The sequence below is a fragment of the Gymnoscopelus microlampas genome, assembly GCF_963454915.1.
Source record: "Gymnoscopelus microlampas genome assembly, chromosome: 4".
Lineage (NCBI taxonomy): Eukaryota > Metazoa > Chordata > Actinopteri > Myctophiformes > Myctophidae > Gymnoscopelus > Gymnoscopelus microlampas.
In genome coordinates this window covers 2,052,983-2,080,426 of record NC_139941.1, presented here as the reverse complement: position 1 = coordinate 2,080,426, position 27,444 = coordinate 2,052,983, and the positions used below count along the sequence as shown (strand labels likewise).

The window sequence follows — 27,444 nt, the reverse complement described above, 5'->3', positions numbered from 1 at the left end:
GTTACGATCTGCCTTAGTTTTAACATTTATCTATCAAACTGTACCTTCACCCATGCTCACATTATAACATTATTATTCAACATTTTATTAGCTTCGAAATGAATCTAAACATTGACATGTCTGACGTTGTATGAATTATTTAGATGATTAAAGTTACTTTAAAAGAAACGCTTTTCTCCAGCTCAGCTCCTCTGGAGAAAGAATCAAAATCCCTTACACAATGATGTCGTCTTAACCTTGGCTTAGACACAGAACGATCTTTATTTTACTAAAACTTAGTTCTATCCATCTGTATAATTAGAAAAGACTAGTACACTTTGTATAGGCTTATACTACTTGATTCTTGTCAGTCTGATGATTTGGGAGAGACAACTGGCAGGCTCTCCTGCATATAATTAGGCTCTCTCTGAGCAAACAAAAGAATTCGGCCGGGTGTGGTGTCATAGATTCACACTCCAGACAATAGGACAGGATGGTTGAAGGTAATTAACTCAACTGCAGCTTTTTGCCACAGACTGACCCAAACTTTGCTAGTTTTGGTCTCTGCCTGTTATGAAACATTTTGACGGTTTCTGGGTTATAATGTATTAATAATATTTTCATATTTCATAAGCACAGGGCCCGATATTACACGACACGCGCACCTTCGCAATTGTTATAATAGATACATTAGAAATATACTTATACCCTACCAATCTCCATTCAAAACTATTCTGGAATTCAAAACTGATAATGTATTATTGTGTCACCATACTTACTTTTTAAAATACTAATATGTAGCTATGATAATTTTATATCATGGGTCAAACATTCTTCTAATTATGTCATAGATCAAACCCTGATAAATTCATACAAACACCCTTCCCTGTGGTATTGGTTAATTTCAAAAGTTGTGCAACAGCAGGTATAGGCACACAACACTCAATGCTGGAGGAGATTTGGCTACAGCCTAAAACAATGTGTTAGTGAGGTTAGTGGAGCTTCAATCCCTTGTTAAACATGAAATACAATCAGTTATGCACAGTTAATTGCAATTTGCAATCACTACTGGAACCACTAGAAACACTATGCTACACAAAGTAGTGGCCCCAGTGAATCCAACCACCGGAAGTGCGTGAAATTGCAATGTGTCCCCCACTCATTTATTTGCCCCTACCTCCCAAACGCAAGGTCGCGTGCGTGCGTGCGCGTGCGTACGTGCGTGTGTGTGTGTGTGTGTGTGTGTGTGTGTGTGTGTGTGTTGAAGCCCCTTATATCCATAGAGACACACGGGCGGAAACGGAAGGCCTACAAATTCACGCCCACTTTTGAGATAGCGCCGCTACTCGAGGTCCGTTAGAACGACGAACTGCAGCTCTCAATGCATTCCCTATGAGAGGATATGAGAATTAGCCTACTTTTAAGATTATCCTGCATTAACTGGAGACGATATTGATTTAAATAAAAACATGTTTCCAAATGTATGGAGTGTCTTTGTAAACATATCTTCTTGTTTTCTTAATAGTTGATTTGTTTCACATTTAATTTGCCACTTTAACGAGTTACCCATAATGTTAACACAGCAGAGGGTAGACGGCAGACAGACAAGTTGTCGCATTTCAGTGACATCACTGTCTTTACGAGCTCCGAGCGCCGACCAGTGGTGTACCCACACTGTAGAGGCAGGACAGGCGGTCGCCTGCCCAACTAAGATCTCGCCTCCCCTAAAAAAAAACAAATAACCCGAAAATGTGTCATTGCGTGCTTTATGTCCTCAAAGTCACGCACCCAACAAGCTTTGAACTGAGCAGATTGGACCTTCTGTTCCAGAGATAATGACCAAAACATATTGAAAACGTCCACTTTCACCAGTTTTCTGGGTATTGAAAACCTCAAGGGATGCGTCCGTGACGTATATACCATGCGACCACTTAAAGTCTAGATCTCCGATGCTAGCGGTTTTGACATACTGATGGAGTATATTATAGTATATTGTGGGTAGTATATCGAGATGACAGATATGGGACATTAAAAAGGACAAATCAAACAAATGGGACACTTTATTAGAACACCAAAAAAGTCGCTACAGCCTCAGTAGTTAACCAATGAAATGACGGTATTTTACAATGCCTCTCATAGAGATTGCATTGAGAGCTGCAGTTCATCTTTCTAACGGACCCCGAGTAGCAGCGGTTAGTGTTTCACTCACATGATCTGGCAACACCGGAGCCACCTAAATATTCATGAAAAGGACAAATCAAACAAATGGGACACTTTATTAGAACACCAAAAAAGTCGCTACAGCCTCAGTAGTTAACCAATGAAATGACGGTATTTTACAATGCCTCTCATAGAGATTGCATTGAGAGCTGCAGTTCATCTTTCTAACGGACCCCGAGTAGCAGCGCTGTCTCAAAAGTGGGCGTGAATTTGTAGGCCTTCCGTTTCCGCCCGTGTGTCTCTATGTCGCATGTGTTGAAATGTGTTTTTTTCCCCAGATATGCACACAGATACAGATTACTGTATTGTTGTATAGTTGTTAGAAAGCTGCAGTCTGACCTTGGTTTATTTTTTCCTTTCCTTGTTTTACATGTGATTAAGGCCACTAAATAAGAATAACAGCCAGAACATTGTAAGAAAGACATTGCCCCCATTGTGTACAGCGTTCTAATGTTTCAGGATTTTCTCCAGTGAACAAACATACTTTTATATAAATATGTTTTTTTTTCTTTCTTTCTTTCTTTTCGTTTCTTCCTCTCTATCATCCTCTGTCTTTCTCTCTGGTGGTTAATGCTCGCCATCTAGTGGACACTGGGTCTAAACTAACTGAAGGTCAGTGATGAATGTGTTGAAACATGGTAGATATTCACTGTAAGTAGAAAGACTGTAGGCAATTGGTTATTTTTGCAAATCATATTTTCCACATGATCCTACATTTGGATGTTGACATAAATGATTGTACAGATCCTCTTAATAAAAGTTTCCTCAGTTATTGTGTGTGCATTATGCCTCATCTAATGTAACGTTCTACAAACATACACTAACAGTGTTTAATCAGTAGCCTTATATGCATTTGCTTTCACTGACCTTTGGGTCTTTATGAGTTATACTATATTAATCCAAATAGTTTTAGAACCATTTTCTTCTTCTTCTGGTGTACAGTATGTATAACATCAACTAAAGCTTGGGTTATGTCTCTCCAAAACATTAAGAGAATGAAGTTGAGATGTTGACATTCTCTCTTTGTTCCAGACATCAACCATGACACGGAGAGTGATCAAAAAGATTCTGGAGAAGCTGAGTAGCGATTACTTCACAGAGTTCCAGAGGGAACTGGAAGAGGCTGACCACTTTGACGGCCAAGAGCCGCTTGTAAGATCCGCTCTAGAGAACAAAGACAGGAACCAAACCACCGATCTGATTCTGCAGACATACCCCAATACTGCAGTTCAGATCGTGGCAAAAATTCTAGAGGAGATTAACAGGAAAGATCTGCAGAAAGAGTTACTAGACAACGGTAGGTGAAGATAGGTTATATATTTATGACTGTCTGTGTGTGTGCGTGTGAGTGTGTGCGTGCGTGCGTACAGTATGTGTGTTCGGCTTCAGTATAATAGAATAGATCTGATTTTTTTCTGATATTTTTAAAATATATCATGAAATAAGGGTCGTATTAGCCACACCTTCTTTAGAGAAGTGTAGCCATATGGAAATGTCAGTCCAACGTGTTTTGTGCTTTGGTGATTACTTTAATGAATTATATTTAGTGCAAATAATGAAGTGGGCACTGCCGACTCAGTATATGAGTAGCACGGCTTGGGTATCAAAGACGTGTGTTAATTGCTGGGAGCTGATATAGGCGTTACTGTATGCTCCACCACAGCAATCGTACTGTATAGCACATTGAAAAGGGAATATACACCCTCTTGGCCTGATGCTGACAATAATCCATTCCGACCTACTTATTTCTCAATGAAGTAATAATTTAACATTCTGAAGGTTTTTGTTGACAATAACAAAGGTTATTTCCTCCCCAGAAATCTGATGAGACTTCACTTGTTGGTTACAGTACATTAAGGGAATGGGGAAGGGGTGCATGTGTATTAAACACATGTACAGTATTACATTTTACAGCAAGTGGTGTGAATAGCAATGAAACTGGAGACAGTGGGCTCCTAAAATCTATATACTTCTATTTACGGGGTGGCAGTGGCTTAGGGGTAGTGGCCGGTAGAGCGGCCGGATGGGAACCGCAAGGTTTCCAGTTCGACGCTGAAGCCCTAATTGCTCCCGATGAGCAGGTTGGTGCCTTGCATGGTTTCCTCTGCCATCGGTGTATGAATGTGTGTGTGAATGTGTGTGTGTGTGTGTGTGTGTGTGTGTGAATGGGTGAATGTAATGCACAATCTATGTAAAGCGCTTTGGATAAAAGTGCACCATTTACCATTTTACAGCCAGTGATTCAAACAGATCTGTGATACGCCCTTATTTTATCAATTATTGAAACCTGTCGACTTTCTATTAAGACTAGCTAACTGTAACACTGACACAATGTAGACACACATTATCATTTATAATAACGTTTATGAATGCATTAGACAGAGCTCATACTATACAGTATGTGTGTATGACTGTCTGTTCTGAATACTTGATTACTTACATTAAGTAAATGAAAGAGGCATAACGTCCATTAACGATGACATAAAATGTGACCTATAGAATCAGGGATTTAATATAGGCTATATTCTATGGGCCAATGCGTAGTTCATTAAGAAAGATACGCTGGCTACAATTTTCAACACACTTTCACTTTTGGCAAACACAAAACAAAACCTAAAAACTAAACGAAAAAGTCCTTTATTAATGCTTTAGCTATGATTGTCACTGATGTCATTGTGTTAAGTGACTCAACGTAACAGCTCATTAGCTCACATGTTTGCATGTTAAATGAATTTGAACACTGTTTTATTTCTTGCAGCACAATCCAACGGAGCAGCTGGATCTGGCCCAGGTACGTGCTAAGTAAGGTTGACTTAACATATTTGTCCAACTGTACTAGTCCATATTACATTTAATTAATGTAAACCTTGTTTTATTTCTTGCATTTACAATCCAAAGTTGCAGCTGCATCTGTCCCAGGTGAGTGCTGTTTAAAGTAGTTTGACTCAACAACTTAACTGTTCATTGCCAACTTTACTGGTCCATATGAACTCACATGATTGCATTTTAAACCTATTTGAACACTGTTTTATTTCTGTCAGGAACACCCAAAGGAGCAGCTTCATCTGACCCAAGTGAGTGCTGATTAAAGTTAATTGAGTTTAGTTAAGTAAATAGATATGATTAATTATGCACTTTAATCATTAAGTGCTTCACATACTGATTGTGGCCTAGTTGGTTCTTATTCAAAACAGAGCCATGTACTGTACATGTCCGACTACAGCATAGTGAAACAAAAGGCTTGTTTATTATTCCAATGATTATGAAACTTGTTCCAACTTCTAGCAGGCTGTTATATGAAATTCCAAAAAAACTGAGATAGATCATACACGCACTTGTTAATATTCTAGAAATTGAGGGATGCAAAATATACAGTGGTTGTACCTTCAGAATGTCAGGGGTGGCACCCCTCTGGCGCCTCTCTGGTACCACCTACTTTTGCGGTACCGCTTTTTTCTCTGTGGTGCCACTAGATGGCGGTAGAGAGCAACTAATGCCCAGACACAGGCATGTTGTGTCTATTTGAGACAGGGCTGCTTCCAGTCAACAGAGGCTGCAATTGAAGCTGAACTTGTTGAGAAGTGAAACAAATAATTGTATGGGTTATATTATCAAGATGTATTTTGGTAAATTGCACTCAGTGGGCTTTGAAAGTAGCAATTATTTCTTTAAACACAACTGTGTTTCATGGTGGAAGAAGTGCACAGACATTTTACTTAAGTAAAAGTAGCTATACCACAATATAAAAATACTCTATTTTTATATTTACTTATTTTTAAATATACTTACCAAAAGCTAAAGTTCTACAATGTTTGAAAGTAGCCGATCTAGCTTGTAGATCGGCTATTTTCAAATGGCTGTGGCATAAAATAGGGCTAAAGTGGTTAATATGTATGTTTTATTATATAACAATTTATATCTGCAAAGTAACTGAAGTTTTCAAATAATTGTAGTAGTGGAGTAAAAGTACACTATTTGCCTTTGCAGGTGTAGTTACACTTCCAGCTGTAACAGTGCAATGTTACTTGAGTAAAAGTACAACGGTATTGGCATCAAAATATACTTAAAGTACCAAAAGTACTAAAATGTTTTAAAGTAGCCGATCTACCTTGTAGAACGGCTATTTTCAAATGGCTGTGGTATAAAATAGGGCTAAAGTGGTTAATATGTATGTTTTATTATATAACAATTTATATCTGCAAAGTAACTAAAGATTTCAAATAATTGTAGTGGAGTGAAAGTACAATATTTGCCTCTGCAGATGTAGTGGAGTAGAAGTAAAAGTACAGTCCAGTAAAGTAAAAAAAACACTTCAACATTATGCACATGTAAGTTCTAGGCACCCTAATCTGGAATCAAACCCTGCTCTGTAACTTGAAAGACCACTCTCTACACCGCTACACTACTGGAACAGTGATATGTCTGTGGGGTCAGGACGTGCCTCGTTCTCTATGTTCTGTGCACTACTCCTTGGAAAGTCAGATAAAAAGCTTGCAGCTCCCAAAGCTGCTACTTTCTGAGAGTAATAATAATAATAATAATGGATTTTATTTATAACGCACTTTACATTTTGTTACCAAACCAGAGTAACTTTACTAGTGGATACATACATTTTTAGGCTACCCTCTCAGAGATAAATCAACAGAGATTTTATCCTCACACACGCACACATTTGTATTTTTGTTTGACTACATGTTTTCAATTGCACTTTGTTTTCATTACATTTTTAGAGTTTTTCTCTCTGTCTTCAGTAGGCCTACTAACTGGGCATCGACTGCATTTTTAAGGTCAACCCCAAATGCATCAAATTCTCTCTGATGGGATGTTTGTAAATCTGATGAATCTTTCTGATGCTTCTCTGTCAACGTCAGTTGAGTCCCGTTCCTTCATTAGAGCTTTCATAACTTTTGATGAATGATTAAGCAAAGCTGATTCAGAATTATTAAGCAAAAAATCTGAATCAGTTTTCATTTCTGTCTCCACACAGCCGATGACAACAGCAGTTGTAGCAATGCAACGTGTTGTGAGCTTGTAGATCTGCCATTTTCACTATTCTGAGCTTGTTGAATATTGCCCCTGACTACCCTTACAATAATACAACTAAAATTAACACTGAAAATAATTTAAAAACTCAACTAAAACTAAGCCTTTTCACAAACTAAAAACGAAACTAGCAAATCCACTTAAAATCAAATGAAAACAAACTGCAATTGAAAAAGTGTGCTTGTGTGTGTGTGTGTGTGTGTGTGGGGGGAGGGCAAACTCCTGGGCTCTAAGTCTATTGTGATGACAATGAAGTGTGGCTAGAGACGAACAAAAGACCCTGGCCAAGGTGCTAAACCAGTTAATTTGCATGTCGTTGACAGACAGACTGATAGCAGAGATTTTCTGTGGATCCCAGCAATTCTTCAGATGAAAACTCTCATTCTCTCTCTGTTTTTCCAACCATGAAAAGTGTTTTGATTGATTGAATACTTTATTTAGAAGTTTGCAGACAAAGAGCACATGAAAGTACAGTTCAAATCCAAGGTCGACTAAATAGGAAGCTGGCTGCTAAATAGGAATAAGAAAGCCATATGGCTTGTTTAAATTGGGGTCCTTAGTTAGTTAGTACATTATACTCTCCTGTTCATTTAACTCTGTTTCACATTCTAAAACAATATAATTGTGCCGGACAGTAGTTTATAATGCTTTTAGTTGACTACTATAGTTACTAGTTACTGCTCTCAGACAGTAGCAGCTTTGGGAGCTGCAAGCTTTTTATCTCTGACTTTCCAAGGAGTAGTGCACAGAACATAGAGAACGACACACGTCCTAACCCCACAAACTTATCACTGAACCAGTAGTGTAGTGGAGTAGAGGTTGGCCTTATAATTTACAGAGTAGAGTTTGATTCCAGGTTGGGGCGCCTAGAAATTAATGAATAATGTTGAGGTGTTTTTTACTTTACTGGAGTATTACTGTACTTTTACTTCTACTCCACTACATCTGCAGAGGCAAATATTGTACTTTTACTCCACTACAATTATTTGAAAACTTTAGTTACTAGTTAGGCTACTTAGGCTAAGTAACATTTTGAACACAGGCCTTTTAGTTGTAATAGAGTATTTTTATATTGTGGTATTGCTACTTTTACTTAGGTAAAATGTCTGTGTACTTCTTCCACCATGAAACACAGTTGTGTTTAAAGAAACAGAAGATGTTTCTCAAAGGTGAGAGGACCGGGTACGAATCCTGCTTGGGTTCCATAGAATCTTGGGGAAAATGATGAAGTGTTTTCTTTTTACTGTACTGGAGTATTAGTGCACTTTCACTTCTACTCCACTACACCTGCAAAGGCAAATAGTGTACTTTTACTCCACTACTACAATTATTTGAAAACTTTAGTTACTCTGCAGATATAAATTGTTATATAATAAAACATACATATTAACCACTTTAGCCCTATGTTATACCACAGCCATTTGAAAATAGCCGATCTACAAGCTAGATCGGCTACTTTCAAACATTAGCTTTTGGTAAGTATATTTAAAAATAAGTAAATATAAAATAGAGTATTTTTATATTGTGGTATTGCTACTTTTACTTAAGTAAAATGTCTGTGCACTTCTTCCACCATGAAACACAGTTGTGTTTAAAGAAATAATTGCTACTTTCAATTCATCCTAAGGACTCATTCCCTTATTTTCTATGTTTACAAAAAATAAAAATAACATTAACTTTAAATGCATTCACCCTTCCCCTGTTGCTAATACTGTACTGTAGAGTTCATGGACTCACATGTGCCACATGGTGGCCGTTCAGCCACACTACACCTTAAAAAAAGGTGTCAAATGCGGCACCACCAAGTAGTAGTGGCGCCTCTGTGGCACCACAGAGGCACTCAGATGGTATTACTGCCATTCTCAAGTGCTAACCACTGTACTGTACACGTTTAAATATGTTTTGTCCACAGAGGTTGACTTTGTCAATAAACACAAGCGTTTCCTGATTCAGAGAGTGACCGCGGTGGAACCCATCCTGGATCTACTGGTTGATGAGGGGGTCATGAAGAATGAGGACTACAGTAATCTCAGGGCTGAGAAAACCAGTCAGGGAAAGATAAGGGGACTCTTTGTACTCCTGGATAGCCGTGGGGCTAAAGCCAAACGTGTTTTCTACAAAGGTCTTGAGGAAAATGAGTCATATCTAATGGATGATCTGAATAATCCAGAGTAATTCTCATTTAAATAAAAATAAGAAAATAGGCCAAACATTCTATTAGTACAATAGAATGTTCCTTTACAGGCCGTTCCAGTATGCAGCATTCTCATTCATCCTCCTTCTATTTCCAAGAGCTCTGTATTTCTAATTCTTACAAATAGCAATATTTTTTTATGCAGTACTTTCATTATGCTGTATTATCATGAGGGTCATGTAGTTGTTTTGTTTTTTATTGTGATGATAACGTTACATGAGGTGAATGTGAGGTGATCCTAAAGAGAGAAAAAAGTCTACTTGTGACTGTGATAATCTTGTTTTCTTTAATAAAATGATTTCAGTTCATAATCTTAATATATATTATTCAATGACAGTTTGTCAAAGTTTTGGGTGCAGGTTTGCAATAATTATGATGATTATGATTATGAATGTCCATGGCAATATTCTTGTTGATATAAAAGCCTATATAGAGTTAGTAACTTTATATGGAACCAATTAAAGAACTATCAACATATTTCAGCAACACATGGTCTTCATCAGGGTTTAACCAATAACCGTTTAAAAACAGTTCACTATTAAAGGACTAGAACAAATAATCAGCTGACTCACGAATCTCCTCAAATCTGGTTATACTACCCTTCAGGGGATCGATGTGCCCTCAGCTCTATAGCACCTAACTCCTATGTTCCCTCAGTTAGGCTTAGGGTTGGGGTTGGTGTTCATTTTAAGGGAACAAAGGGCTAAGGGAACAGGTACACTGCCCCGTTCAGAACGGATGTGTTATGTTCCCATACGTTCTGAACGCAAGTGTAATTTTTCACATAATCGACTCTGTACTTTATGTTTTTCTATATTGACATTCCTAAAAAGTTTAAGCCCTGATTTATTATAGTCTAATATTATTTGTCCAAATAATGAAAATCCAGATGTCATCTTGAGCTTGTGGTAGTCACCATGGGCGGTGTTACGTGGGGGCTTCGTTGGCCATAGCCACCAATTTTTTATCCAAAGCCAACAAGACAAATACAAAAAATGGGTAAAACATTATTGGCTATAGCCGCCGAAGCCAGGAGCCAGGAGTGGAGAATTGGTGACCAGATGTTACAGAATTGTAATAGTTTATCATTAGAAACCTGTTTTTATGTATTCCAGTGGAGTTATGACTAATGCATCATAATCTGAACAGTGACATCAACAAGCTGCTGATTAGACTGAGTGAGTTTCAGTAAGTGTGAAACGACCATCAATAAAAAATTAAAAAAAGACGGCCGATGAATCAAACAAAAACAAAAACAAATCCCCAGGCATGGGATGTCCCTCCCATGCCTGGGGGACTAAGCCACGAACCTACTACAGACCTAGCGCCGCCTCTGGTAGTCACACGTGGGCAGACCCATCAATTCCATCAACTAAGGAAATATATATCTGCTACCCGAGAGACTGTGGTATCTGGATCAGAATTATCCTATCTGACAATGATAAAAAACTGACACAAAATCAGCAAGACCATTCTGATCCTGGATTGTAAAAATGGTGATTACAATATCAGGATAATTCTTATCCAGAATTAAACTTTTGAAAAACTGTGCAGTGATTGCTGCAGTTATCCTCCTATAATAGAGCTGGCAAAGTTTGCTTGGGTGGGGGAGTTATTTGGGGGGCGTGGCCAAGATTTACCATGTTGGTTGGGTCACTACCAGTCTACAGACCCATCTAACAGGGTACACTACTATATAGCTTGTACACACAGCGGCACATCCAAATAATTACATCAATAATGTTAAAAAGCCAACTGCAAAAACAAACTTTCAAATGTATAAAATGTATATAAAATGTATAATCATTTGAAAATAGCAGATCTACAAGCTCACAATGCTTATAAAGTAGATCGGCTATTTTCAAATGGCTGAAGTGGTTACTGTATGTTTTGTAATAATAATCAAAATCTAGAAAGTAACCACTGTAAGTCAACGTCACATGAAGTTATCTTTTATTTGAAAACAAGGTACATTTACAGGTTACTATGTGTATAAAAAAGGAACCTCATCAAGCTCAAAGAGGAGTAAAATGGTCTCTGCCCATCCATATTATAATGTGATCATTAACAGGTGAGGCAACTGGTGACCTGAGCCATCATCATCAGGATTCGGTTATATTTGCATTGAATGAAAGCACTGCATAATGATAGAATGGCCTATGCATTTTAGCAATATGTGAAAGAATGCGGTTCTATTTGCATATAATCGTTTTATGTAGAAAGACTGTCTTTTATTTGAAAACTTGTACAGGTTACTATGTACATACAAAAGGAACATATCTAATTTATCTACAGAGCATAACCTCATGTCTGCTTTTACTATGCAGAAGGGTACTATTAAAAATAAAATAAAAAAAAAGGTTACTCATCATCCAGTTTCAGAACCACACTGGTGCATAACGAGTAGTCAGATCACAGCACGCTCGGACAACTTTGTCAAGGATTGTCATGTCCTGCCCACTCCTGGTTTATGCTAGCCTGATTATCAGCCTGTTTGGAACCAGGCTAGGTTTATGCATCAGAGTGATGGGTACCCTACCATTTAATATATCTCTGCTGTCCGGCCGGAACCAGCTAACTCCAAAATGGTAATTGTTCAGGAAATGAAAAACAAAATATACATTTTTCAGAAAATGAAGAAAACCTTATATTTGTAAAACAAAGCAATACTGCCTCATCAAACTTGGTATTGTGACTTTATATATTATCAGATACTTGCATGTGTCATTATATTATCACCACTTTACCCAAATCCAGCTCAAGTGGAGTTAGGAGGTTTTGTCCATCATTGAGTGGAGTTAGGAGGTTTTGTACATCATTGATAAGAACAGCTGACAATGAATCTCAAAGCTCACAACACATCACAACACATTGTGAGCTTGGAGATCAGCTATTTATGGTGTGCGCCATCCTCATATACTAAGTATAGATCAAGCTGAATACTGTACTTAAACAACTTTTATTTTAACATGCATTGGAAACATCCATGGATCTAACTGTTACCACTGTTGTTCTTCTACAGTTGAGTACAACAAACAATTCTGCCTCAATACTCAATACTAAATGTATTTAACAAAAGCAATCATGGCACACCAACAATAAATAAATGGCATATCAATAAAAAAAATACATTCATGAATAATAGAATCTGTAGCCTATCAAATCTGTAGCCTACTGCACTAACAATAACAACCACAGTTGCATTTACCTATCCATCAACATTTTATTATTACACTATTGTGTGTTGTGTGTTGCCTAAACCTTCCAGTCACTGGGTTGGTGAAAACACCCCGCAAAACGGTGACCAGAGCCGAGAGCAAATGACTGTTCACTTAAAGTCTCTGCTAAAGGTGGAGGGTAAAGCATGAATGCAGTCTGACATGATGATATTCAGTCACATCCTGCATATTGGTTTAACGCTGAAATTACACAGTGAAAACTGTCCAAATTTATATCTGACAATTGGTAAAAAAAAAAGTCTGAATTACGTTTTTTTAAATCTGTAGTATTTATATTTGACAATTGGCAAAAACCCTGTATATATAGTATGGAGCAGTGGAGAGCATGAGAGGAGGGGGGAGTTGTTTGTTTTTGACGGACAGTTTGAGGATCCAATGGAGTTGGGAGTTTTCGTCAGAGGCGCTTTTTAATACTTTTCATAGGTTATTATAAAAAAAAACTTTACACAGATGTAAAGGGGGTTCAATAGCATTGATTTATGAAAAAAAAAAAAAAAACTGAAAATGGAGTTAGCTGGTCCCGGCTGGACACCGACGATTATTATGGTACTTTTTGCGTATAGTGCCTATAACCCTCTCTACATGGATACTGAGGTGTGCTATCTTGTGTGTTTCTTCCACGTCTTTTTCTGTCATCTGGGCTGTCAGACAACCATGCCATGCATCGTCTCTTTGTTACATCGGGAGACCTGGCTGGCTTCCATTTGGGAATGTGGTGAAAAGTTAGTCCATTGTCCATTTTAGCCCCTTTATTCTCACCTCGTCGATGGCGAGAAGCCGTGGAACAGTTTTTCATACAACTTTCATACAATTCATTCCCACTTTGGTGAAACACTGCTGAAAGAGCACCAACTAGCTGGCTACTACTAGCGATAGTAGCGAACCTCCGAGTGAAGGGAGATGTCGAGAGATGTCTGCGCACTTCACCGGGTATGGACTAGTATAAGTAATCCAGGAAACCTTGCCAATATGTGACAGTCAAATGGTTAGAAATGTTGTTAAAAATGCAAAATCTTAACATGGTCCACATCTAAAGCCTTGTAGACGATGCATGTGAAGGTTTTTTGGGCTAAAAAATATCACTGTACACTGTTCTGTGCAGCATACAGTAACAACATGTTCTCTGGCGATCAGCCTGCATCAAACCACTGACAGTCCAAATATAACAGTGCACCAATCATAAACATTTACAAAAATGAAACAAGGACGGTATATTTATATCGAGTCATTATTATACAGTGAACCATAGGTTGTAAATCCACCGTCCAAGTATAAATAAAAAATCACACCCAGTGTGAAGAGAGTGGTGCCTTTGAAAGTGTAACTGGTTGAATCCTTGTGTTGCAATCAGCAACAATATGTTTTCACGTAACACGTGACAACATATTGTCACGTGTCACGTGAAGCTTGACCAATCAGCCGTGCTCAAACATACGGACGGACGGACATATGGACACACGGACATACGGACACACGGACAAAGTCAAATGTAGGAGTGGTTGGCACCACTCAAAAAGCTAAATGTAACTGATATAAACTGATTCACAGATACTTATACTAGAATATTGTCTCAAATACAAACACATTCAGCAGTGTTCACTGGAGGGAAGCCGGACAGAGGGGGCCATTTCAGTCACTGTACCAACGAGTCCTACGGGCTGGGATGGCGCCTAAGGGTTGTTTTGGTTCACTTAATGTCCTGTGTATGTGCAAGGTTTTACAACAAATGCATGACTTTTAAAATAATTTGAGACTTGAGAACAAGGTAGGCAGGCCGACAGCGAGGCCTGGAGGCTCATGAGCGCGCAAGAGTTGTGAGAGCCCGTGACGAACGGCCATGCCGTTCCAGTTGGCAAACCACTGTGGATGCGGTTATCATGAATAAAAGATGCTATTATGACTTGAGAATAGCATAGCTCTAAAACATGTTAGAAGACAAATAAACTCTCAGCCCATTGGGCCTGCTAAGGAATACACAATGAACTGACAAAAAAAAGAAGAAAAAAAGGTTTCATTACAAAATGAGAAGAATAAATACAGTAGAAAGATACTGTTGATAGATATAGATATATATAGATAGAAGATCATTTTGCTGCATATGGGATACTTTTGAACATCTTAAAACATCTGAAACACCTTAAAGCCTATGCAATAGGTTTTGAGAATCAAACTTATTTGTATTGTTTCAGATATTGAAGATTCATTAAATGTGTGTCTCCTAAAGATGCACACACAATGTATTAGAATGTGAGCCTTACTGATGGTCTGGGTTGTGTGTGTTTGCATTACTTCAAATTGACAGACACAGACACAGCATTGATGAGTGTTGTATGCTGGAAGGTCCATGTTGAAACTATGCTCTAGACTACAACTGTGCATGTACAGTATTTTATTTAGACTTCATGGTCTATGGAGTTGGGCAGAATTCATACAGCCTAGAGAGTATTATAAGATATGTGACAAAGTGACAGACACAGACACAGACACAGCAGTGATGACTGTCATCTGATGAAATGCAATTGTGTTTTCAGCTGGAGTGTCCAAGCTTTACAGTAAAATAGTTTTTAAAATATACTATTTTCAGTCTTAGAGAGTGTTAATTTAACTCTGGGATGAATTCCCATTTTTGCTGAATAAAATGTATTTATTGAGGCTTAAACAAGGAAGATGAAAGCTGCCATCAGCAACTATAGATACAAATGCAAAAATGTGATCCATCCATTCATCCATCTCCATCCACTTATCCGGAGTCGGGTTGCAGGGGCAACAGTTCCAGCAGAGAGTTCCAGACTTCCCTTTCTCGGGTCACATTAGCCACTTCATCCCGAGGTGTTCCAAGGCCAGAGTGGAGATATAATCCCCTTCCTTGGTCTGCCCCGGGGCCTTCTCCCATGTGGGACATGCCCAGAGGACCTCCCTATGGAGACGCCCACAAAGCATCGATGCCCGAACCACCTTAACTGGCTCCTTTCCATGTGAAAGAGCTGTGGTTCTACTCTGCGTCTCTCCCATGACTGAACTTCTCATCCTATCAATGGGAGAAAACACTTTTTCTCTGCGAGTTTCCGCAATCTTGCTCTTTTTTTTTTTTTTTTTATTATAATTTTTGTCCCACGATTTTGTAACCCTTTTTTCACCCGGTGCCAATTTGCTAAGTGATCCTGGGCACTACACTCCCCCCACCAGCCTAGGGAGGCCAGGGCCGAGCTCATGCCTCCTTCAATGCATGAGAGCCAACTGACCTTCTTGTCACCCGACAGGGGGGAGTTTCCCTGGTTGGACGTAGCGCGTGGAAGGAACACGTTATTCCAACCAGTTCCCTTCCCCTCCATCAGAGTCATGAGTAGCTGGAGACCAAGATGGCGCTTGCTCCATCAGGCGCCCCGGCTGACCAGGGGGAGGCAGTATAGTGACCAGGATTACTACATGTTTTTGTGAGGGTATTAACTACCCTAGGAGACACGGGGAGAACATGCAAACTCCACACAGAGTAGGCCCTTTCGCCAACCCCTTGCTCTTTTGGCACACTTCATGATCATACTGTAGGTGAGAGTAGGTACGAAGACCGGTGTATTGAGAGCTTTGCCTTCTGGCTCAGCTCTATTCCTGTGATAGATCCTGAGATACCAGATACAAGATCACTTGGGGCAAGACCTCATTCCCAATACCTACATAATAAAGATATGAATAATACAATGTATTCATTCATATTAAGATAATCATTATCCTAGTTATACATATAAATACAATAATAATAATAATAATAATAATAATAATAATAATAATAATAATAATAATAATAATAATAATAATAATAATAAATATAGCTGCAAGCAGCAATGAGCGGTTTCGAGAATAAGAGAGAGAGAGAGAGAGAGAGAGAGAGAGAGAGAGAGAGAGAGAGAGAGAGAGAGAGAGAGAGAGAGAGAGAGAGAGAGAGAGAGAGAGAGAGAGAGAGAGAGAGACACAGAGTGGCAGACAGACTGGCAGACAGGCAGAGTGGCAGACTGGCAGACTGGCAGAGTGGCAGACTGGACAGTGACAGAGTGACAGACAGACAGTGACAGAGTGGCAGACAGACACTGACAGACTGGCGGACAGACTGTGACAGACTGGCAGACTGGCAGACTGTGACAAAGTGGCAGACTGGCAGACTGTGACAGACTGGCAGAGTGGCAGACTGTGACAGAGTGGCAGACTGGCAGACTGTGGCAGACTGGCAGACTGTGACAGAGTGGCAGACTGGCAGACTGTGACAGAGTGGCAGACTGGCAGACTGGCAGACTGTGGCAGACTGGCAGACTGTGACAGAGTGGCAGACTGGCAGACAGACAGACTGTGACAGAGTGGCAGACTGGCAGACAGACAGACAGACAGTGACAGAGTGGCAGACTGGCAGACTGGCAGACTGTGACAGAGTGACAGAGTGACAGAGTGGCAGACTGGCAGACTGGCAGACTGGCAGACTGTGACAGAGTGGCAGACTGGCAGACTGGCAGACTGGCAGACTGGCAGACTGGCAGACTGTGACAGAGTGGCAGACTGGCAGACTGTGACAGAGTGGCAGACTGGCAGACTGTGACAGAGTGGCAGACTGGCAGACTGGCAGACTGTGACAGAGTGGCAGACAGACAGACAGACAGACAGACAGACAGACAGACAGACAGACAGACAGACAGACAGACAGACTGTGACAGAGTGGCAGAGTGGCAGAGTGGCAGACTGGCAGACAGACAGTGACAGAGTGGCAGACTGGCAGACAGACAGACTGTGGCAGACTGGCATACTGGCAGACAGACAGACAGACAGTGACAGACTGGCAGACTGGCAGACAGACAGACAGACAGACTGTGACAGAGTGGCAGACTGGCAGACAGACAGACAGACAGACAGACAGACAGACAGACAGTGACAGAATGGCAGACTGGCAGACAAACAGACAGTGACAGAGTGGCAGACTGGCAGACAGACAGACTGTGACAGAGTGACAGAGTGGCAGACTGGCAGACTGGCAGACAGACAGACAGACAGTGACAGAGTGGCAGACTGGCAGACAGACAGACAGTGACAGAGTGGCAGACAGACAGACAGACAGTGACAGAGTGGCAGACTGGCAGACAGACAGACAGTGACAGAGTGGCAGAGAGAGAGAGAGAAAGAGAGAGAGAGAGAGAGAGAGAGAGAGAGAGAGAGAGAGAGAGAGAGAGAGAGAGAGAGAGAGAGAGAGAGAGAGAGAGAGAGGGAGAGGGAGAGAGGGAGAGAAAAGAAAGAGAGAGAGAGAGGGAGAGAGAGAGAGAGGGAGAGAGAGAGAGAGAGAGAGAGAGAGGCAGTGAGAAAGAGAGGCAGTAAGAGAGAGAGAGAGAGAGAGAGAAGAAGTGAACATGCATTAATTAACAAAGTCATGATTTTTGTTCAGTAAATTATATTTGGACCGGTTAAATTGGGCTTTGAACCAGGGACCTATAGACTTGTGGGTAGACAGTGTAAAGGATAAGGATAATTCCAGGTCCGTTCATGAAAGTCCTTGCAGTCTTGTTTCCAATGAGGGCCTGTGAGCAATTAGGGGTTAAGAGTCTTGCTCAGGGACAAATTTCATTTCATCGACACATTTGCTGGCCTGGCCTGGAATCGTACCTGGGGCAAACAGGGCCTCTGGCTCCCTAGGTGGGCTCACTAACCACTCAGCTATGGCCACAGTACAGACTGAGCCATTGGATAGACAGAATTGGATTTCATATGTGGTAAGTTATCATACAGCATGGGTTGCTTATTATATACATACAAGCTCATAACGCGTCACATTGTAGATCGGCTGTATGTGGTTACTGTAGGTGTTGTATTAATAATTACATCTGCAAAGTAACAAGTAACTAAAGCTGTCATCTGCTGTAATTGTAGTAGAGTAGAGTAGTAAAGTAAAAGTACCTAAAAATTGTACTGTGCATGTGGCAGGTGTGATTGGTGATGAGCTTAACGTTTTCACTTATGGAAAATCCGCTTGCTCACGTTTGTCGGCATTGGTCCAAAGTTCATGTGTAGACAGTTTCGTGCAGATTGCTCAAAGATCCCAGAAAGCTATGGACTTTTACTGCTTTTTACTGCTTTTCATAGAATTCGAAATGGTGGGAGATCTAAAGGTCAGAGGTCAAAAGTCAAACAGTGAAAGTTGTTAGGCATGAGGAGACGCATGTGTGCATCGAAGTTTCATGGCTGTAGGTCAAACAGGGCATGAGTTGTACCTGTTCAAAGTTGGCATGTTCAATTGAGTGCTACAGCGCCACCCTTTGGCCAATGGTTGTGAGTTTCGGGTCTTCGCCGTTTGGCATAGCCCTCTACCATATTGCCGAATTTCATAAAAAGTGACCACGCGGTTAGGCCAGAACTGCCAAAATCGGCGGAAGAATAAAAAATATAGCTGCAAGCAGCGATAATACGGGGCCAGTGAGAGAGAGACAGACAGACATGGAAACTGGAGAGAGAGAGAGAGAGAGAGAGAGAGAGAGAGAGAGAGAGAGAGAGAGAGAGAGGCAGAAAGCATGAGCTCCTGCTTCAGCAAATGATTTAATTACTTTGATTACTTTTGGATCGAATTTAGTGGCAAGTTTTATGTTAAATTAAAGATAAAGATCTTGGGAACAAGTTGGTAAAGTTACAAGTTGATTGAAGAAACTGGTCTTCTAAAATCAGTCAACAAAGAAGCTAGCTACCTAGCTAGCTAACAGCACTTCCAACTTTCAGCTAACAACTGCTACAGAACAACACAGAACCAACTGAATGGAGATTCCAGGCACACAACACAGTGAAACAAAATAGGACAAAACTACTAAAAGAATGCAAGAGAGAAGGTAAAACACCAGGAAAAGAGAATAAGAAGGATTAATCACAGAATTGTCAACAAACTGTGGAAGAAGTTAAGTAACTTTTTTTTTTTTCTTAAAAAAAAAAAAAAAAATGGATCCAAAACTACTGAAAGCAGATGGATGCAGTCTATATAATATGGTGATTCAATACCCAGAGGACATTAACTCTGAAACAGGGAGAAATAAATACAGAGGTAAGCTGCTCAGAGAACATCCTGAAACACTCAGAGCAGATTATAAAATGCAATGTGACCAGGCAGTCATCACAGACATGTTGTTCTATACAGAGGACCCAGAAGTTTGGCACTCCACACTCCGTGAACAATATAATGACCTTAAAATGATTGGCAACAAATCCATCCGACAGCTATACACAGATACTGTACCAAAATTCAACGTCAACTTCCACAACACAGGCATAGTGATGATTCAAGGGTCCCAGACAAAACTGGAGGAGTTTGAAAAAGACTTCAGCAGACTGAGAACTCTGGCTGGTGAGAAGAAAGATGCTGTGCCCCTAAGAACAGCATCTACAGCTCCACCAGACTCACCCTCCCCCAGCCTTCAACTCCCAGACCTGCTCCAACCTCCCAGGTCCCTTCTACACCTGCCTGCTCCATCAGTCCTCACACTCCCAGGACACCGGCAGTGTCCATGCAGCGCATTCAGGAGTGTCTTTCCCTCCTCGAGGTAGAGATCATAGAATTCAAAGAAAACAAGCAGTCGGAGTCTGACACAATTCAACGGATGAAAGAAGACATGAAACTGTTAAAAGAGGAAACCAATTTTGCTGTTGGGCAGCTGAGAGAAAATATAAATGAGCTTCACAGAATAAATCAAACTCTCAGACATGAACTGTATGAGGTGAAAAAAGAGATGGAACAGAGAGACACACACCTTGTCAGTCTGGAGGAGAAGCTGCTTAGGATGGAAGCAACAGAGCAACACCCTCCAACTCACACTATAGACACAGGTTCACAGACGAGCTCCAGCAGCCATGTAACACAGACTGGCCCCAGCAGCCAAGCAGCAGGGTCCAGTCCTCCACAGACTGTCCCCAGCAGCCAAGTAGCAGAGTCCAGTCCTCCACAGACTGACCCCAGCAGCCAAGTAGCAGAGTCCAGTCCTCCACAGACTGACCCCAGTAGCCAAGTAGCAGAGTCCAGTCCTCCACAGACTGACCCCAGTAGCCAAGCAGCAGAGTCCAGTCCTCCACAGATCGGCCCCAGCAGTCAAGCAGCAGAGTCCATACGACCCAGCCGTCTACAAAACAACACAGCCCCTCCAGCCGTGCACTCAGCTCCTCTCCCTGCCAGAGTAGAGACAATCACAGAGGAACAGGGACCATTCGGTCACCAGCCCCCTAAAACGGCAATCCTCATAGACTCCAAAAGCAAATTTATGGAGCACAAGAAGATGTTCCCTCGCCACATAGTGAGAAAGTTTTGGTGTCCTCACACTGACAAAGCCCTCCAACTCCTTTGTCACAATCACCTTCGTGACCCTGACAACATCATCATCCACACTGGAACCAATGACCTGCACCATAAGGGAGAGAGTGTGTCAGAGGCTGTCATCAAAATGGCTCAGAAAGCGTGCAGGGTGTTTCCTAAGGCCAAAATCACTATCTCCACTCTGCTGCCACGGAATGACTTCCCCTGGGACCTGATCCACAACATAAACAGGCTGATCACCTCTGGATGTGCAACACTAAACAATGTCAGCGTTTCCCATCACCCCACTCTGACATCTGAACACCTATATGACCACGTTCACCTGGACCGGGAGCATGTCTGGATGTTTGCTGAGGACCTGGGAAGGACAGCAGCTGGTGAAGAGCCCTCAGCCACACACCCCACCACAGGACCACCACGGCTCAGCCAGAGACACCAGCGCGCACCACACTGGCCAAAGGAGAGGAGCCTGACATCATCCCAGCTCACCAGAGTCCAGCCTACCAGAGTCCAACCTACCAGAGTCCAGTCTACAAGAGAACATCCTACCAGAGAACATCCTACCAGAGAACAGCCTACCAGATGGAGATGGTGGAGGAGATGACGACAGCCTTCACGTGGCCTCCTCTGTGAGTAGCAAGAAATGGTGCAAGACCAGCTTGCGAAACTAATGTCGACAACCAGTCATCACCCAGCTGGCAGACCGGGTTGCAAGAGGCCGGAGGGACACCGCACGTCCACATCAGGACGGGTGGCCATCCCGACCATCGAGCGCCAGGTTCTGTCAGTGCTCCAGATCAACGTAGAGGGCCTCACCACCGCCAAACTGGAAGTCACTCACCACCTCGCTGACTCCCACAAAGTAGCAGCTGTCCTCCTTCAGGAGACACACTGTGACAGCGATAACATCCTCAAACTGCCCGGATTCCAACTTGCTGGGTCCACCCACAGCAAACAGCATGGACTTGCAACCTTTGTTAGGAATGACCTTGGTTGGACAGCCACCGGCCAATCTCCACCAGGCTCGAGCATCGAGTGGCTGTCTACTAAAGTGCAGGCCACATCGGTAGTCAATGTCTACAAGCCCCCACCATCAACGCTGACCATGGCATCACTCCCGCTGGCACCTGCACCCGCCATCTATGCAGGGGACTTCAACTGCCAACACACAGATTGGGGTTACAGCCATACATCACCAAATGGAGAGACATTAAGCCAATGGGCCTCCAGCGCCAATGCACTGCTGCTGTTTGACCCGAAAGAACCCCCAAGCTTCTTTTCCGCACGCTGGAATACCCATACCAACCCGGACCTGGCCTTTGCTGTGTGCCACACGGCCCAAAAGCCGGAGAGACGAGTTCTGGAAAGGTTCCCCCGCTCACACCATCGGCCATCCATTATAAAAGTTCCGTCTCTGGTGCAGCCTGTAGCAGGGAAACCCGTCAGAAGATGGAACTTTCGGAAGGCAAACTGGCAGTCATTCACTGAGGAGACAGAAAGAAAATCAGTCTGCCTCCCAGACCCAGACACTTCCGATGTGGATGCCGGGTATTCAGCCTACTGCAAAGTACTCCTTGGGGCAGCAAAGAAAACCATCCCCCGTGGCTTTAACGCAAACTACATCCCAGGCTGGGATGAAGAGTGTAGCCACCTCCTGCATGTCCACCAGCAGGCAAGCTCCAGGGAAGAAGTGGATGAGTCTGCAACGGCCCTCCTGCAGAAGCTGGACGCCACCCGAAGATCAAGGTGGACCGAAGTTGTGGAGTCAATTGACTTCACCCACTCTAGCCGCAAGGCGTGGCGGACAATTAACCAACTGACAGGCAGAACACCATCGGCCCCCAAGTGCCCAATAACAGCCAATGCCATCGCGTCCCAGCTCCTTAAAAACGGCTGCTTCCCGGATGCAGATAAAAACTTTGCCCGCACAACATCACACGAGGTATCCTCCTTATGTAGGGCAGCCAGTGTGGATGCTAACATGTCAGGAGACTTCACAACAGCTGAGCTCCAGGCGGCCATGGACAAACTCAAACAAGGGAAGGCACCAGGCCACGATTACATCCACCCCGAGTTTGTGACCCACCAGAGTGCAAACACATCTGCATGGCTCTGCTCGTTCTACTCAGCATGCTTCCGGAGGTCCAGGCTCCCAAAGATCTGGCGCCGTGCTGCGGTCATAGCCCTTCCAAAGCCAAACAAACCTGCTGAGGACCCTAAATCCTACAGACCCATCTCACTGCTCTGCGTCCCATTCAAGATCTTGGAGAGGATGATTCACAGCCGCATCGAGCCAGTAGTGGACCCACAACTCCCACGGGAACAGGCCGGTTTCCGTCGCGGACGGTCAACGGTCGACCAGGTGACACTGCTCACTCAGGATATTGAGGACAGCTTTCAGCTAAAACAGAAGGCTGGAGTAGTGTTGCTGGATCTTACAGCTGCCTATGACACCGTCTGGCACCGTGGACTCCACCTGAAGCTACTGAAGACCATCCCCGACAGGCACATGGTCAAGTTCATCATGGAGATGCTGACGAACCGCAGCTTCACCTTAAAGACCAGTGATGGACAATGCAGTAGGCTCAGGAGGCTGAGGAATGGCGTTCCGCAGGGGTCTGTCCTCGCACCGATGTTGTTCAACATATACATCCACGATCCACCGGAGACAACATCCCGGAAATATGGCTACGCTGACGACCTGGCCATCATGATGCGACGACCAACATGGGAGGCGATGGAAGTCGGCCTGAACCAGGATATGGGTATCCTTGAAGCCTATCTGCGCAAGTGGCGCCTACAGCTCAGCATTGGCAAGACAGTGTCAGCTGCTTACCACCTCAACAACCGCGAAGCAGGAAGGGAACTGGAAGTATTCGTCAACAACAAGCGCCTGGAGTTCCAGCAAGCCCCGCGGTACCTTGGTGTACGTCTGGACAGGACACTTTCCTTCAAACAACACCTGGAAGAAGTGACAGCCAAAGTGTCATCAAGGGTCTCACTAATCCGACGTCTCGCCGGTACCAGCTGGGGTGCATCTGCCAAGGTGCTCCGAATCTCCACGCAAGCCCTGGTCTTCTCTGCAGCTGAGTACTGTGCCCCAGCCTGGTGCAGAAGCCCACATGCCAGGAAGGTCGACGTTGCCATAAACAACGCTCTTCGGACCATAACTGGCTGCCTGAAGCCCACCCCTGTATTCCACCTGCCAGTGCTAGCGGGAATTGCCCCGGCCGGCCTCCGACGAGAGGCTGCTACCCTCGCCCTTGCAAGGAAAGCCTGTAGACATGACTGGCATATCCTGCACAACACCACCACAACAGTGTTGCCTCTAGATAGGCTCAAGTCCCGCCACCCGTACAACAAGGCGGTACAAGAGCTGCTCAGGTCCATCCCTGAGGACCTGTCTACAGAGGCATGGCTGGCGGCAGCCTGGAAGCAGGAGTGGGAGTTGGCCGGGCCCACACGCATCCACCGCTACATCCAGGACCCGGGAGGCGGCATTAAAGGAGAGGAACTGCCACGCCGGCAATGGACCCTGCTGAACCGCCTGCGAACCGGGGTCGGACGCTTCAAAACATCCATGAGGAAGTGGGGCCTGGCGGACGGAGCAGCATGCGAGTGTGGGGAGCCGGAGCAGACCGCTGAGCACATAATCACAGTCTGTCCCCTGTATAAACCACCCTCGGAGGCCGGCCTCTTCGATGTGGGACCCGAGACGAGGGCGTGGCTGTACACTACTGAACTGGACATCTGATGATGACACACGAAAGAAGAAGCCTACCAGAGAACAGCCTACCAGAGAACATCCTACTAGAGAACATCCTACCAGAACCAAGCCTACAAGAACCCAGTCAACAGGAGACCAACCCAGCAGAGTGCCACCCACTAGACATCAGGCAGGCAATAGTGCCAGCCCTCGAGAGCACTTATCTGGAGCAGCATATGCAGAAGCACAGCCTGACACGATTCAAACCGTGCCACACCCCGGGATGCAGCCTACCTACGCACAGGTAGTAGCCAACAATTCAAACATCGGAGAGGTGAAACAGCTGCTACAACTAATATTTAGGATTCTTGGGTAAAAACATTTTTGAAAAATGATAATGATAATAATACAGGCTGTTGCCTGCTCCTTAGTTCCCAAATGCTGTACTTTGTGTATTGTATTGAAACTTTTACTTTAGAATTTTGATTTTCACACATTTTACTTGCCACTGTATTTGATCTGTTTGTAATTGATTATTAATGCAATCTATATCTATTAGTTCATGGAACATTCAGGGTCTGTGCTCCTCGGCCTTTGGACTGAAGAGTACAGACCCAGAATTCATCTCTAGCATCAAAGGTCAAGATATTGTCATATTATTAGAAACATGGTGTCGTGATGACACATACACCGGCTGTCCCCCAAACTATAGAGAAATTCTACTACCATCCCTCAAACACAAACACATACGTCATGGTAGAGATTCGGGTGGAGTTATTGTGTGGTATAAAGAGGACTTATCATCTCATCTAAATATAATTAAAAAAGCAACAACACATGTCTGGCTTAAGCTAAACAAAAATATTGCCATATGTGATAATGATTTATATATATATGCGGCATACACGCCTCCGCTTGAGTCGCCATATTATAATGATAACTTTTTTGAGGATCTCCACACAGAGCTGGGGCATTACCAGGCCCAGGGTAATGTCCTACTGGTTGGAGATTTAAACGCTAGAACCGAATGTGAGCCTGACATAGTGGATCCTGCTGGTAACAGTCACATCTTTGGACAGTCCTCTCTACACCTCAGCCCCACCACTAGACACAGACACAATCTAGACCATGTTGTCAACAAATTGGGGAAAGAGCTTTTACATCTGTGTCGCTCATTAGGTATATATATGCTTAACGGCAGGATGAAAGGGGACTCTTTGGGAAGGTTCACCTATTGTTCAACTCTTGGGACAAGTGTAGTCGACTATGCCATCACTGACATGGACCCCTCCCTCATCAGTGCATTCACTGTCAGACCACAGACCCCTCTATCAGACCACTGTCAAATCAATGTATATATAAAGCCAGCTGTGCATAAGATCACAACACAACCAGAGCCCTGCAAATTACATAAAATAAATAATAAATACAAATGGACTCCCGATGGTGAAGTTACATTTAAAAATGCAATTACCTCACCTGAAATCTCTGATCTAATTAACACATTCCTCTCTCAACAGTTTCAACCAAATCAATTAACCATGGCTGTTAATCAAATAAACACAATCTATAATAAATCAGCCATTAAAGCAGAACTTACGAAGAACAGTTCTGCATCCAAACAGAGACTGAAAAAGGAAGAGTGGTATGACAAAGACTGCAAAGATATCAGAAAAACATTACGACAGCAGTCCAACCTAAAACACCGGCAACCAAAAGACACAGACCTGCGTCAAAATTATGTTGAGAGAATATAAACATTTAATAAGACATAAGAAAAAACAATATTATGATCATAAACTAAGAGAAATTGAGGAGTCCATTAATCAAAACCAATTCTGGGAAAGATGGAACAACTTAAAGAGCAAAAAAGAAAACCCAGCATTACAAAATGGTCACATTTGGAAAGACCATTTTGAAAAACTGTATGAACAAATATCACCCAACAATCTCAATCGTCAACAAAAAGAAATTAGAGACACATTGGCAATCCTAGAATCAACAATAAAAACTAATCAGAATCCCCTCGACTATCTAATTTCAATGAAAGATATAGAAGACAACATAAAAAAGCTTAAATCTGGCAAAGCATGTGGCCCTGACGGCATCAGGTCAGAGATGTTAAAATACAGTAGCCCTGAGCTCAAACAGGCCCTGCTCAAGTTGTTCAATCTCGTCCTTCAATCAGGTTGCTTTCCTGAGATCTGGAGCCGAGGGCTTATATCCCCAATATATAAGAGTGGAGACAAATGGGATCCTAACAATTACAGAAGCATATGTGTGAGCAGTAACCTGGGGAAGGTGTTTTGCAGCATTATGAATGCCCGGATGCTGGCCTTCCTTACGGAACACAATGTCCTGAGCAAAGGGCAAATTGGCTTTTTACCAAAGCACCGCACTACTGACCATATTTACACTCTACATACTCTAATTAATAATCATGTACACCAAAAAAGCAAGGGTAAAATTTTTGCATGTTTTATTGATTTTAAAAAGGCATTTGATTCTATTTGGCAAGAGGGATTGTATTACAAAATTCTGCAAATTGGTGTAGGAGGAAAAATGTATGACATTATTAAATCAATGTATGTCAATAACAAATGTGGAGTTAAAATTGGTGACAAATCTACAGATCTCTTCACTCAAGGGAGAGGTGTTTTTCAGGGCAACAGTTTGTCTCCAACACTATTTAACATTTACATTAATGATTTAGCATTATTATTGGAGCAGTCTGGAACCCCTGGCCTAA

At 42.6% G+C, this 27,444-nt stretch overlaps 1 protein-coding gene across 5 annotated transcripts in view; it reads left to right on the top strand.

The window, feature by feature from the left end:
- The window catches only part of LOC311044424 (apoptosis-associated speck-like protein containing a CARD), a 98,757-nt gene that overhangs the window by 41,611 nt on the left and 29,702 nt on the right, over positions 1-27,444 (top strand). Inside the window, exons 2-7 of one of the 5 annotated variants that reach the window (XM_084055985.1) lie at positions 2,785-2,811; positions 3,232-3,496; positions 4,958-4,990; positions 5,098-5,118; positions 5,241-5,273; positions 9,155-9,912. The exons of the other annotated variants lie outside the window; for them this stretch is intronic. Coding sequence (XP_083912111.1) covers positions 3,241-3,496; positions 4,958-4,990; positions 5,098-5,118; positions 5,241-5,273; positions 9,155-9,417 — 606 coding nt within the window. The 5' untranslated portion in view covers positions 2,785-2,811; positions 3,232-3,240 and the 3' untranslated portion in view covers positions 9,418-9,912. Of the gene's footprint in view, positions 1-2,784; positions 2,812-3,231; positions 3,497-4,957; positions 4,991-5,097; positions 5,119-5,240; positions 5,274-9,154; positions 9,913-27,444 lie in introns of those variants that run through there. 5 annotated transcript variants of the gene reach the window in all.